This window comes from Siniperca chuatsi, linkage group LG17 (assembly GCF_020085105.1).
Source record: "Siniperca chuatsi isolate FFG_IHB_CAS linkage group LG17, ASM2008510v1, whole genome shotgun sequence".
Classification (NCBI taxonomy): domain Eukaryota; kingdom Metazoa; phylum Chordata; class Actinopteri; order Centrarchiformes; family Sinipercidae; genus Siniperca; species Siniperca chuatsi.
The window spans coordinates 4,071,675-4,084,037 of NC_058058.1; the positions used below are offsets into that span (position 1 = coordinate 4,071,675).

Sequence of the window (12,363 nt, forward strand, 5' to 3'; positions counted from 1 at the left end):
GGACAACTACAACAGGGTTCACAGTAACATTATATAATTTATTTTGTTGCTTCTGTACAGAAAGAGCAGATGCTTCACATTAAGATACTAAGATGAAGACAGGTATAGAGGGCTGGAGAGGAATGTCTGTTCAGATCTTTCCGGGGAAATTTCCCGCCTCCACCTGCTCGTCCCATTTCTGAACCTGCAGGACAGAGAAAGCGAGAGAAACTCAAAAAAGGACCAATATATAATGCTTAAGGTAAAAACTGGAAATGAATACCTGACATAATGTAATTAAGATTTCTACAGACAGATGATTTAAATGTGCTGACGTGAAATGACGTGAAAAAAGCAAGCAGTTATTCTGTGTTGAGATAGAGAGACATCTGTGCAGTTACAGTTGATCGCAGCAGTTGTTAAATGATGAAAACAGTCACTATGAATATGAAAAATTGATTGATTACTGTTATTTGGACTAGAAAATTAATCTGGGCTGCAGCACAACAGGTGTCAATTCTTAATGTGGAGCTCTCTGGTATGAACATGTATTTGGTGTAACTTACCCAGCTGATGGGGCAAAGGCTCTTGTAGACCCTCTGGTACCAATCGCAGGGAGCCGTGTCCTGGTCTTTGGCAGACAGGGCTTTGTTACATCTGTGGAAATCTGCAGAGAACACAGAGAGAAAGAAGAGATCGGGAAATAAACAGCCAGCAGTGATCCCTGACATGGCTGCTAATCAGAGTGAACCATTAGTCTGCCACAGTTTCAAAGTCCAAAGAATCGACAACTTTCTATAACAGTCGCTATGACAGTTTAATTCCATATGAAATATTCATTAAATTAGAAACTTATTACAATTTCTTAGCAGTTTTGAGAATAAAATAAAATTATTTGAATTAAAGACATAATTTAGGTTGCAATCATGCCGTTTTGGAATTCATTTTAAATCTCTATGTCTGTGTAGAGTGTAGTTTCACAAAACACCGTCTATAGCTACTTTTACTTTGAAAATCAGCAGGGGAGCAGCAGTGATCAATACTGAAGATGAGTGAACAAGCCGTTCATCCATAAAGGAGGCTGACATAGTGTGGCCGGAGAAAAGAATTGTCCTCCCCCCCAAAAAATCCAACAAGGCTGAGACAGAAACAGAATTCAGAAAACACCTATCAGTTGGCTGCTACGCTAACAGAGCAATTAGTCTTCAGCGGATCAAACATTATACTGCTTTGACACAGCAGGAAATGTCACTTTATTTACTCTTGTTCTTTGTGTTTTCATTTGAAATAATGCAGAGTTCCAGCAGCAGCATGACTGCTTCATGTAGGCCTCAACACAGCTTTGATTTCAACCCTCAGGTCAAGACATTTGTTACTTGAACAAATTTGAATTTTTTGGCAGGTGTTCAGCGGGATTTTGTGACTGTTGTCAAGTTTCTTAGCCTCAACACATGACTTTTAAAATCAAGATTATTCTGCAGAGAGAAATACACATTAATATCTGAAAGGACAAGGCATAAAATGTTTAATCATATGAATTTTGGGTAAATTTGTGTCCCTCTGTTGTTTCAGCTCCTGTCATCTCTTCTGAAGACAACAAGTCCAGTTGTACAATAAGTGGGAGTGCTCAGTACACGTAAAAGCCTTCGTGTGAACAGATGATGAGGGAATCAAGATGAGGAAAAAAAGCAAGCGAGTGAGAATGTAAGCTGCAGGCCTTTTAATACTTTTTTTCAGTTTGACCTTACAGTTAAAACTCAGCTCTCCCATTCACACATGCATTCACTCACTGCGAACACACAGAAGCCAAACAATATGGTGATGTTAAGGATAAAGTGAAGACAGGCAGACAACACTTGTGTGAGACTCTGAAGTAGATGTGACCTGCATCCATCTTTACCTTTTTTGTTTAAAAGTTCAGGTTGGATTCAGCATGAGAGGAAACTGCAAAGTATTGGTCTGACACAAGAAAAAGTGTAGATATATTCTACATCAGTGGCAAGACACCTGAAGAAATACCACCTGAGGGATCCTGTCAATCTTTTTACAGCCTTGATAGGGTCCAGACTTTATGAACTAGAACTATGACAGTTAAGTAAAGTGTGTGAAGCAGGTTGTCTTGTTTACCCAGATAGTTTTGGAAACAGTTGCGGGTCTGGTTGGTGTTTGGGAAGCGGGCGTCGAAGGGAGCCGTCCTGTAGTTCTTGATCTTCTCATCGATTTGGTCAGACATCTTCAGCTGCTGGATATCTGCAGAGGACCAACAGTGTGTGAGCAACTCTAAACTGAGATCACACTGACTAGAAACAGTAGAAAGACCGTGGATCTGCATTACAAGAGAGGGCATTTTTATCCCCAAAACGCACTGGCCATGGCAGTGGATATCAATGAGCACCAATTGCTAAACTTTATCATTTGCTCAGTTTAAGCAGGTCTTGGTAACTGTGTTTAGAGCCGAAATTACCAGATGACTCTACTGACTGCTCAAATACCTCCAATTATGCTCTACGACGTATGAGTTTAGTAATAACAAAGCGCATATTAAAAATACCGCTTTATTTCTAATGGAGTTCGGCATATCACGCCTACACACAACAGATAACGGAACCTTCTAACTTAACACGAATCAGGTTTGGCTAACGTTAGCTAAGAGTCGGTAATCATTCAGTGACAGCGACTGCTTAGCTGTTTGTGAAGAACACAATTAACGCTGGCTCAAAAATACCAGTTATTAAAAATAATTACAACTATAAACCTGTTCACTGACGTTAATCTTTAGGGATAAAGGTACATTAACGTTAAGCCGGGTCAGCTGTCACTGGACGTTTGCTAATGATTTAGTGGACGCTTTTAACATCTAACCTGATAAATACAGATAAATACGTTTAAAAGCAACGATTAACAATGTTCTGATGAAGCAGAAAACATGACATTGTTAAGAGAAACTGTTTACCTTTCGCAGAGAAATTCCGCTATTATGTTGTCCCCCGGTGTCCTTCGGTCTGAAGGGCTGCTCGTTCGCAGTGCATGTCGGGAAACAGAAATGACGCTTAAGGTAATGTTTGAAAAGGCAACACCGCCACCTGCTGGACACTGCGAGGAGGTACAACTGCAGACTGCAAACAGCAGCCAAGCATGATGCGGTACAGTCAACTTACTGACATGATGATTGTGATGATGAAGGTAGCCTAATGCTAACACAGAATGGTTATACACCACATTCAATTGCAGCATTAAAGAATTACGTTATATAGGCCTATCACCTCATCTGCTTAAATACTGAGCGTTAAAGTTCATGCCTGGAAATAGTAGTCTGACAGAAAATCTTAAGGCAAGGTCCGCTGACGACTAAAGCTCTGGAAAAGCTAGTGAGTGGATCTAGTGTTAACAGTGCTTATATATAAAGTGGTAATGTCATATATTATCTAATCCATTTATATTTCTTGTAAATTATTTAAAAAAAAACTAAAACAACAACATCAAATATATTAAACAAACAAGACTTATTTTAGTGAGTTAAGCATTTTATTATTATTATTATTATTATTATTATTATTATTATTAGAACAGCTACTAAATTTACATTAACAGCACATATAGGCTCATATCAGCATATATTGCATGCTTCTGAATTGCTTCTTACTAATCTGGTTTTGTTTTGATTCTTTGTAATTCATTTTGTTTCCTCCTCTCCTCTCCCCTCCTCCTCTCCTCCCCTCTCCTCTCCTCCCCTCCTCCCTTCCTCCCTCCTCTCTCTCCTCCTCCTCCTCCCCTCCTCCTCCTCCTCCCTCCCTCCTCTCCTCTCCTCCTCCTCCTCTCTCCTCTCCTCTCCTCTCTCCTCCCTCCTCTCCTCCCTCCCTCCTCTCTCCTCCTCCTCCTCCCTCCTCTCCCTCTCTCTCCTCCTCCCTCCTCCTCCTCTCCTCTCTCCTCCTCTCCTCTCCTCTCCTCTCCTCCTCTCCTGTAGAGTAGCTTGTCGCCTCTCCTCTCCTCTCCTCTCCCCTCCTCCCCCTCCTCCTCTCCTCTCCTCTCCTCTCCTCTCCTCTCTCCTCTCCTCTCCTCTCCTCTCCCTCCTCTCTCCTCCTCCTCTCCCCTCCCCTCCTCCTCCTCTCCTCTCCTCTCCTCTCCTCTCCTCTCCTCTCCTCTCCTCTCCTCTCCTCTCACTGTAAAGTAGTTTGTCTCCCCTCCTCTCCTCTCCTCTCCTCTCCTCTCACTGTAAAGTAGTTTGTCTCCCCTCCTCCTCCTCTCCTCTCCTCTCCTCTCCTCTCCCCTCCTCTCTCTCTCTCTCCTCTCCTCTCTCCTCTCTCTCCTCTCTCTCTCCTCTCACTGTAGAGTAGTTTTTGTCTCCTCTCCTCTCTCTCTCTCCTCTCCTCTCACTGTAGAGTAGTTTGTCTCTCTCTCCTCTCCTCTCTCTCTCTCCTCTCTCTCCTCTCCTCTCCTCTCACTGTAGAGAGTAGTTTGTCTCCTCTCCTCCTCTCCTCTCCTCTCCTCTCCTCTCCTCTCCTCTCCTCTCACTGTAGAGTAGTTTTCTCCTCTCCTCTCCTCTCCTCTCCTCTCCTCTAGTTCTCCTCTCCTCTCCTCTCCTCTCCTCTCCTCTCACTGTAGAGTAGTTTGTCTCCTCTCCTCTCCTCTCTCCTCCTCCTCTCCTCTCCTCTCCTCTCCTCTCCTCTCCTCTCCTCTCACTGTAGAGTAGTTTGTCTCCTCTCCTCTCCTCTCCTCTCCTCTCTCTCCTCTCACTGTAGAGTAGCTTGTCTCCTCTCCTCTCCTCTCCTCTCCTCTCCTCTCTTCTCCTCTCCCCTCCTCTCCTCTCACTGTAGAGTAGCTTGTCTCCTCTCCTCTCTCTCTCTCCTCCTCTCCTCTCTCTCTCATCTCACTGTAGAGTAGCTTGTCTCTCCTCTCTCCTCTCTCTCTCTCCTCTCCTCCTCTCTCTCTCCTCTCATCTCACTGTAGAGTAGCTTGTCTCCTCTCCTCTCCTCTCCTCTCCTCTCCTCTCCTCTCCTCTCCTCTCCTCTCCTCTCCTCTCTCTCCTCTCCTCTCCTCTCACTGTAGAGTAGTTTGTCTCCTCTCCCTCTCCTCTCCTCTCCCTCTCCTCTCCTCTCCTCTCCTCTCACTGTAGAGTAGCTTGTCTCTCTCCTCTCCTCTCCTCTCCTCTCCTCTCTCTCTCTCTTCTCCTCTCCCTCCTCTCCTCTCACTGTAGAGTAGCTTGTCTCCTCTCCTCTCTCTCTCTCCCTCCTCTCCTCTCCTCTCCCCTCCTCTCCTCTCCTCTCCTCTCACTGTAGAGTAGCTTGTCTCCTCTCCTCTCCTCTCCCCTCCTCTCCTCTCCTCTCACTGTAGAGTAGCTTGTCTCCTCTCCTCTCCTCTCCTCTCCTCTCCTCTCCTCTCACTGTAGAGAGTAGCTCCTCTCCTCTCCTCTCTCTCTCCTCTCCTCTCCTAGCTTGTCTCCCTCTCTCCTCTCCTCTCCTCTCCTCTCCTCTCCTCTCCTGTCCTCTCCTCTCCTCTCACTGTAGAGTAGCTTGTCTCCTCTCACAGATCCTCCTGATCTTGTTGGAACATCTGTAGGTGAACCAGCTCGTCCTGTAGTTGTCTCCTGGGGTGAGTCGACCACACAGCTCCCTGCTGTCTGTTTTATCAGGCTCACGCTCCCAAAACCTGCAGAGATGCAGGGAAACAGTCTTTAATCTGTTACCACGGCAACCACTACTCCTCCAAATGAAAATTCATCATAAAATTAAAACAGCCTCCCACTGTCTTTTAATTCCCTCCTGTCAAGGCAAATATAATCACAGTATATATAAACTAAATTAAACTAAAATTAAAATCCATTTTTAATGGAAAATTACCTAAAAGCTGTATTTTTTTCACTTTAAAGTCCAGTCGACTATTGATTTGAGTGCGTTTCACTTTTATTCATAAGAGAATTAATTTAATCACCACAACAACTTTTTATGCTTTGCTCTGTTTTTATACATATATTCACATTGTAAATCAAGTCATTTTAAAAACTACTGATGATTTTCCAGAAAAAATAACTTTAATGTTCTTTTCTGTAGATTTTTTTATTTTTAATTGAAAAACTGATACAGTATATAATATAAAAACAAACACACTGAACAGAAATCTCTAAAAGTTGTGTTCTTGTTGCGTTTTCTTTTAACTGTTACGCACATTTATTTCTCATTCATTAATTTTCCTTGCCGTTGCTTCTCAATTTGACCTTCCTGTGTATTTTATTGTTTTATTTTATCTTCAAGGTAGGCTAATTTGTAAACTCTCATCATCATTTTAATATCTTCACATGGAATCACTCATCTCAAGTTTCCAAACTTGTGTGTCCTCATCGGTGAACCAGCAACATGTGACCAAACTCTCAAGCTGCTGGAATAGAAATCAGCGTCTGGTGGCTCGTCACCTCAGGAGCCCCGTTTGTCCCTGTTCAACCCTCCTCCTCCTCCTGCCTGTCATTACTCACTGTGGTCCCTTCCCCACCAGGGAGCCGTCACTCCACTGCCAGCCCCCGTCACCACCACCGCTTCTCAGGCCGAGCCAGTACGAGTCTCCCTGGCTCAGACTCTGGGCCTTTTTCCACAGAAACACCTGAGAAACATGTCAGGAAATGTCATCAATTTGTCCCTCTTCTTCTAAAATGATTTCATTTGTGACCCCCGCCTCACATCTTACCTGGGGACAACATCAAGTAACTGTGTTACATATACAGTAAGACAAAACCTCAGATGACCTCAAGCAGCGACGCTCCTGCAGACATCTCCATATTTCATGGAGGTCTTAAATCTATTCTTAACTGCTCTCTCTCATAGTGTGTGTGTGTGTGTGTGTGTTTGCATGCACCAAATGTGTGTCCTCATATTTGATATTTCAGGGAAAGCATCTCAAATGTTTACAACTGGACAGATGCAGAATATATCATCAATGAAGTTCCATGCATGACACATAAATACTAAGAAAAGACGGCGGATATTTCCAGTTTCCAATGATGTTATGTGTAATATAATGGAATATAAACACACTTATCATAACTTAATGAATAAAATATGTAAGGAAAATGAATCCGAGTGTGTTTAATGAATGAATAAAACTAGAAAATGATAGGACAGAGCAGAAACAAAGTGTGCGTCTACCTGCTCCTCCTCTGTTCTGACTGTGGCCACAGCGCCCCCTAGTGCCATGCAGCGGTACTGGCTGCTGATCCAGTCCATCCTGTCCTGACTGAACAGGAAACATTTCTCTCCCTGAGGCGTCCAGCCAGCTGGACATGGGCTGCACACTCTCTCTAGGTGAAAAAAAAAAGGACAGAAGACAGATGAAATAACTTTTCCACAGAGTGTGTTTTAATCTGCTTCAAGCTCCAAATGACCTTTTCACAACAGAAACGCCACGACTGGGTCAACTCAGCAGTGATACTCATGCTCTTTCATGCATGAATTACATAATCATAAAGTACTTTTTAATTTAAAACAACACTAAAAGCATGTCCGAATGTTTTCCAGTGGGTTTTGTTTTGAACAAGTGAACCTGTGTGTTTGATTAAAATAAACAGCTGTCCATTATGCATAGTTGTGTTAATCAGGAAAATTGAAAATGTTTAATACATGTATGCGAGTACAAATTACATCATTATTTTACACAAAGCTATATTTTAGGGGTGAATGAAAAATAGATAGTTCAATGCAATGAATGCTTAATGTCTAGTACAGTGGGCAGTTTCAGCTTCAGGTACAGAGACAATAGCAGAGAGAATTCCTGGTATCTCACTCTAAAATGCACAGCTGACATGGCCATGCTTGAGCTGTTTGTGGTTTGTGTTCTTTTGCAAATCACTAAGCAAATCAGAGCTGCTGGGTCAAACGGTTTTTGCAAATAATTCCTTGTGTTTAATCTGCAGACGCATGCCTGATTATACAGAATGACTGGAAAGTCAACACTGACAAAGATAATTTAAAAAGAGCTAAAACAAGCAGTTCATGAAGGGAAACAGATGTGATCCACTGTCAAGAAAGTGTTAATGTAGGTCTACAGATATGAAAACTCTGATGTAAATGTTTAACAATGCCAAACACCAAAACACAAATCTTTGTGCAAAATTGCATTGAATTTGCAGGCCTTATAATCATGTTTCATGTTTTAAAACCCCTTATATATTCAGGGGAGTCTGGCTGAGAGCCAGTCGCACACATTCACACCTGGGAGCTGCCAGGCACCACCAAAGTCTGCTCACATGGCCACTGCAGCTCTGGAGCAGTTTGCGGTTAAGTGCCTTGAATCTTCACTGGTGATAATGAGGGAGAGGAAAGCACTGCTCTTTCACTTTTCTCACCCTTTTTTATCCCGACAGCCTGATATCTGCATATTTAACTTAGTGCCAGTGTTTTTTTAACATTGGTCTTTACCTAACCGGCCTTTGAAGAAGTGAGGACCGGACAAAATGTCCTTGCTTTCCAAAAATGTCCTCACTCCCAAGGTCTAAAGCTTGGGTGCTCGTTAACCCTTACCCCAAGAGCGCACACACACACAGCGCTTACCACCGGTGGTGGAGTTGCTGACTGGGCAGTACTGGTTCAGAGCTGGATACTGGGAGAACAGGAGGTGGTACGACTGGTTGAGCTTCTCCAGTCTGTTTGTCAGATCCTCCAGTTTGGTTTCCTGCAGGGCTGACTGTGACTGGAACACCAAGATGATCTGAACCACTGTGTTATAAAACACACACACACCAGAAAGACACAAAATTATATACACAAAGTCCCATCACCTGTTTCCATGGATACGGGACAATAAAGGATGTGTCGGGGAGAAAACCAATCACATTGACAGAGGGGGAAAAAAAGAAATCCATTCAAAAGGAACATAAAGAGTTAATCCTCTCTGTAAACCTTTAAATGAATATATTCAGTCTAAAATAAGATGTGAAAAGAAAGACTGACAAAATAACTGATGGTACGACACTAAAGAATATTCTGGATTTTTTTTTAAAGCCAAGATGAAGACATTATCAGTTTATGGCTGCTGTGAAGTTTTAGCTTTTAAAAATTTATCTCAACAACATTTTCAAGACCCTTTTTGTCTGGTTAGTTATAGCCTGATGTATCTTTTTCCTCTGTGCCATGGAGCCCCATTGTTGTCCAAAAAACATTAAAAACACACCAATGAGCTTCATTACCATGAACAGACACACTGTACTTTATTTTGACTTGGCTGCTCCAAATACTCGCTGGAGTAGCAAATGTGTTTTAATCTGCCACTGAAAATAGTCCCCAACAAAAGCACTATGTCCTCCTGTTTGAGTGACTAAAACTAAAAACTACAGTGATCAGCTGTTTTAGCCTTTAAAAAAAATTAAACTGCATATTTGGAAGCCGTTTTAAAGATCTACATCTTCGGTAGGAGCCAATGGGCTTGGAGCTGAGAGCCACAGACAGGAAGTCAGAAAGTACTAAGAGACGGACTAATACATTGTTGGTTTTGTTCTTTTCATTTGAATTTACTGACAATAAGAAAAATACAGAATGACACCAGTCTTACACTAAATTAATCTCAATGTAATGTCGGCTACATCTGCTTCTGAATTATATTTTATAATTTACTATATACTGTAAATTGTGTAAAATATAAATTACATACAATATCTCTTCCTATAAAATACCTCTTTATATAGGCTATATTTATTTTTCCTTTCTCTTTTCTGTATATTTCACTTTTTGCTGTAAGCATTTTAAAGTATAGCTCATTGAGTTTATCTGTAATGAAATGGGCCTTGCCTTGAAATCCCTTCATTGTTAGTGTGTATCAAAAATGTACATGAATGATAAAAACTTGCACCTGTTTGCATTGACGGGTCAGTATTAAAACGTCAAACTATCATGCAGTACTCACAGCAGAAAGTCTGGAGCAGAGTCACCATGGTGAGCAGAAAGCAGAGCAGAGAGAAGTAATGAGCCAGCTGTCTGTACTGACTGAACCAGCCTGAGAGATAACACAGCAACACAGACAGAAAACAACAACAACACTTCAACTTTACATAGACTGTTATTTCAGCAGGAGCTGACTTATTGCATTACTGCAAATTTACATAAAGGGTCAGTTCACCCAAATCAGTCCAACAGTTCAGCAGATAATCCTGTCTTTATGAGGCTGATGTTGATTTTTAAGACTGTGTTGCACTAGACTGCATTACAATGAAAAGCAATTCTACTACACACAGAATCATGCTGATTAGCTTGTTGTACTGCACGATTGTTGTATTGGATTGCATGAGATTCTGCAGGTGTTCCTAATACGTTGGCAGATTGTATTTCCCACTTACCTCTGATGGAATCCAGCCATGCTGATAATTTCAGTTTTATTTGCTGAAGTGTTGAGAATGTTGCTGGGACTTCAGCAGCTCCCCCCCTGCAGCGAGGTTTGTAGATTATCCCAAGTAGCTGGGGTATTGTTTCTAGAAAGAAACATTTATGTTGAGTTTTCACTTTGATGCTTTAAACACAACTAATGAAATTCACTTTAATTGTAGGGGAAGTGGCACTTCTCAAAACCTCAGCAAATAGGCTAAAGGTGAAATTATCTGCATGGGCAGACATCACTGGGGAGAGGTGGAAAAATGTGTATTAATAGCTATTATTGCTGTTTGGAACAGAACCTTTAAACTAATCACTGCATCCTCAAAGCAGAAAGAGCTGCTCGTTAATAAAATCAACATCTATCGTAATAATGAGTGAAACGCAACAGTAGTCCTCTGAAACCCACTTGATACTGTCCACGCAAGTAGTTGATTTTAAAGTAAAACAGCATAAAATATAAAACATGGAAATCGCAAACACTCAAAAACTCACTTAATACACTTGATCTCTGTGTAAAATGAAAATCCTTTAATTTGCTGTATTAAGATCATGATTTTATAGAAAGAAAAATGAATGAATACGTATCTTGAAATTATAAACATTTGAAGTTTAAATGTATACATGTGGCTGTAGCAAGAAAGAAACAATAAAGAAAAATTACTTTTGTCTGTAGATGTTTCCTGTTGTTCTTCTTCCAGCAGAGCCAATCCATTGTTCACTCCCATAGTTTCATCAGTTCCAACCGGCATGAAGCTTTGGTTTCTGTAAGTGCTGCATTAATGCATAATGTGCATTAAGTCCTCATATGTTGTTTCAATACCTAAAATCCTTTCTTTTCCAAAAGCAGGCACAAAAGAAGAGCCCAGTGTTCCTCTGGTTAGTGTTTAATGTAGAATTATATATCTCATATGAAAATAGTGGCTCCTCTGCAGCCGTATGCAAAGCAGAACTGGATCTGATAGCCAAACAAGCCTGGGAAGAGTTCAGCAGTTATAGCCACCATGGAAGTCCCCATCACCATCTTCATTTTTCCAATATTGTAAATTGTTGTTGGCAAATACTGTAAGTCATCAATGTAATACAGAGACATGCACACCTGCACTTTATTTTGGTTTTTAATCATTGCCTGATCAACCTGCTAGAAGGCATCGGGGGAAACATTTGCTGCTGGGCTCCCATTAACTGGGACAGATGCCCACTTTGCTTAAATGGTAATCCAGCATTTACTGTATTTGACGTACGTCTTGAGCTTCCATTGTTTTTTGAATTCTTACAGTTACATCTGTAAGATCTTACAATCTTTTTTTTATGATATCACACCCCATTTTTTATACTATTTATGGCTTTCATGTTTTTCAGCAAGAACTTCAATGTATTATGCATTCTCTGATGACCTCTCTATATAGTAGTTGTCATCGCCACTGAGGTGGGGCCATCTTTCCCGCTCTGGATTCATATTGTGTGCACAAGGGGTTCACAGGTAACAATGTATGCCTCTATTTTGCATAATGTAGAAGACAGCATTTGATTGTGAGTTCAGTGTTACCGAATCAGATAACAGTGTTGATTATCCTCTTTATAGTCTTATAAATTAAAACAGTGTGAGGCAATGAATGGTCTCAGCCTACTGTTTGTTTTGTTTGAGACTGTCTTCCCAAGAAGAATGACAGCATCAGCCATTTCAAGAAGTGCCCCAAAATTACATCTGTTTACTTCCGAGTAACAAAGCCCTCTAGTGGCTGTAGTAATTATGATGGGAGCAGAGGAGGAATTCAGGTGGAGTAGTTATCTGCGTAAGGAGCGTCGGGGTGGATGGATGGAAAATACTGGACTTTAACACTTTCATGCATGATCACGATTGTTCCCTAACCTTAACCACGTGCTTTACTTTTATTGTAACCACGACGACGAAGGGATGTCCCCTAACCTTAACCCAAACCACAATGTTTCCCTAAAACGAACCAAGTCGTTTTTGTGCCTAAACCTAACCAGACCCTAACCAGAGCGCTTCTCTGTGTCGTTCTAGAGGGCACTGACA

The 12,363-nt window shown here is 41.5% G+C and overlaps 2 protein-coding genes across 4 annotated transcripts; both read right to left on the reverse strand.

The window, feature by feature from the left end:
- Positions 1–17: 17 nt before the first annotated feature.
- On the reverse strand, positions 18–3,076 carry LOC122864497 (cytochrome c oxidase subunit 6B1-like). Its single transcript, XM_044171979.1, has 4 exons — positions 2,933–3,076; positions 2,107–2,229; positions 546–646; positions 18–184 (listed from the first exon to the last, which is right to left on the reverse strand). The coding sequence occupies exons 2-4, from the start codon at positions 2,210–2,212 to the stop codon at positions 131–133; spliced, it is 261 nt and encodes an 86-aa protein (XP_044027914.1). The 5' UTR covers positions 2,213–2,229; positions 2,933–3,076; the 3' UTR covers positions 18–130.
- Positions 3,077–5,474: 2,398 nt separating this feature from the next.
- On the reverse strand, positions 5,475–11,848 carry LOC122864350 (galactose-specific lectin nattectin-like). Of its 3 annotated transcripts, XM_044171645.1 has the most exons (7): positions 10,987–11,846; positions 10,292–10,423; positions 9,862–9,951; positions 8,514–8,678; positions 7,113–7,264; positions 6,446–6,570; positions 5,475–5,625 (listed from the first exon to the last, which is right to left on the reverse strand). In XM_044171645.1, the coding sequence occupies exons 1-7, from the start codon at positions 11,072–11,074 to the stop codon at positions 5,475–5,477; spliced, it is 903 nt and encodes a 300-aa protein (XP_044027580.1). In that variant the 5' UTR covers positions 11,075–11,846. The 3 variants fall into 3 exon arrangements, with proteins under 3 accessions (XP_044027580.1, XP_044027581.1, XP_044027582.1); XM_044171646.1 differs by lacking the exon at positions 9,862–9,951 and having other exon boundaries at positions 10,987–11,848; XM_044171647.1 differs by lacking the exons at positions 9,862–9,951; positions 10,292–10,423 and having other exon boundaries at positions 10,987–11,842.
- Between the last annotated feature and the right edge of the window lie 515 nt (positions 11,849–12,363).

Coding starts and splice junctions, on each gene's coding strand:
- LOC122864497 (XM_044171979.1), bottom strand. CDS start 2,212: ATGTCTGACCAAATCGATGAGAAGATCAAGAACTACAGGACGGCTCCC. Junction 647..2,106: donor CTGTTTCCAAAACTATCTGG/GTAAACAAGACA, acceptor TGTTCTCTGCAG/ATTTCCACAGATGTAACAAA. Junction 185..545: donor GCCTTTGCCCCATCAGCTGG/GTAAGTTACACC, acceptor TCTGTCCTGCAG/GTTCAGAAATGGGACGAGCA.
- LOC122864350 (XM_044171645.1), bottom strand. CDS start 11,074: ATGCCGGTTGGAACTGATGAAACTATGGGAGTGAACAATGGATTGGCT. Junction 8,679..9,861: donor TCTGCTCCAGACTTTCTGCT/GTGAGTACTGCA, acceptor TTTATAACACAG/TGGTTCAGATCATCTTGGTG. Junction 5,626..6,445: donor CTGGTGGGGAAGGGACCACA/GTGAGTAATGAC, acceptor GCATCTCTGCAG/GTTTTGGGAGCGTGAGCCTG.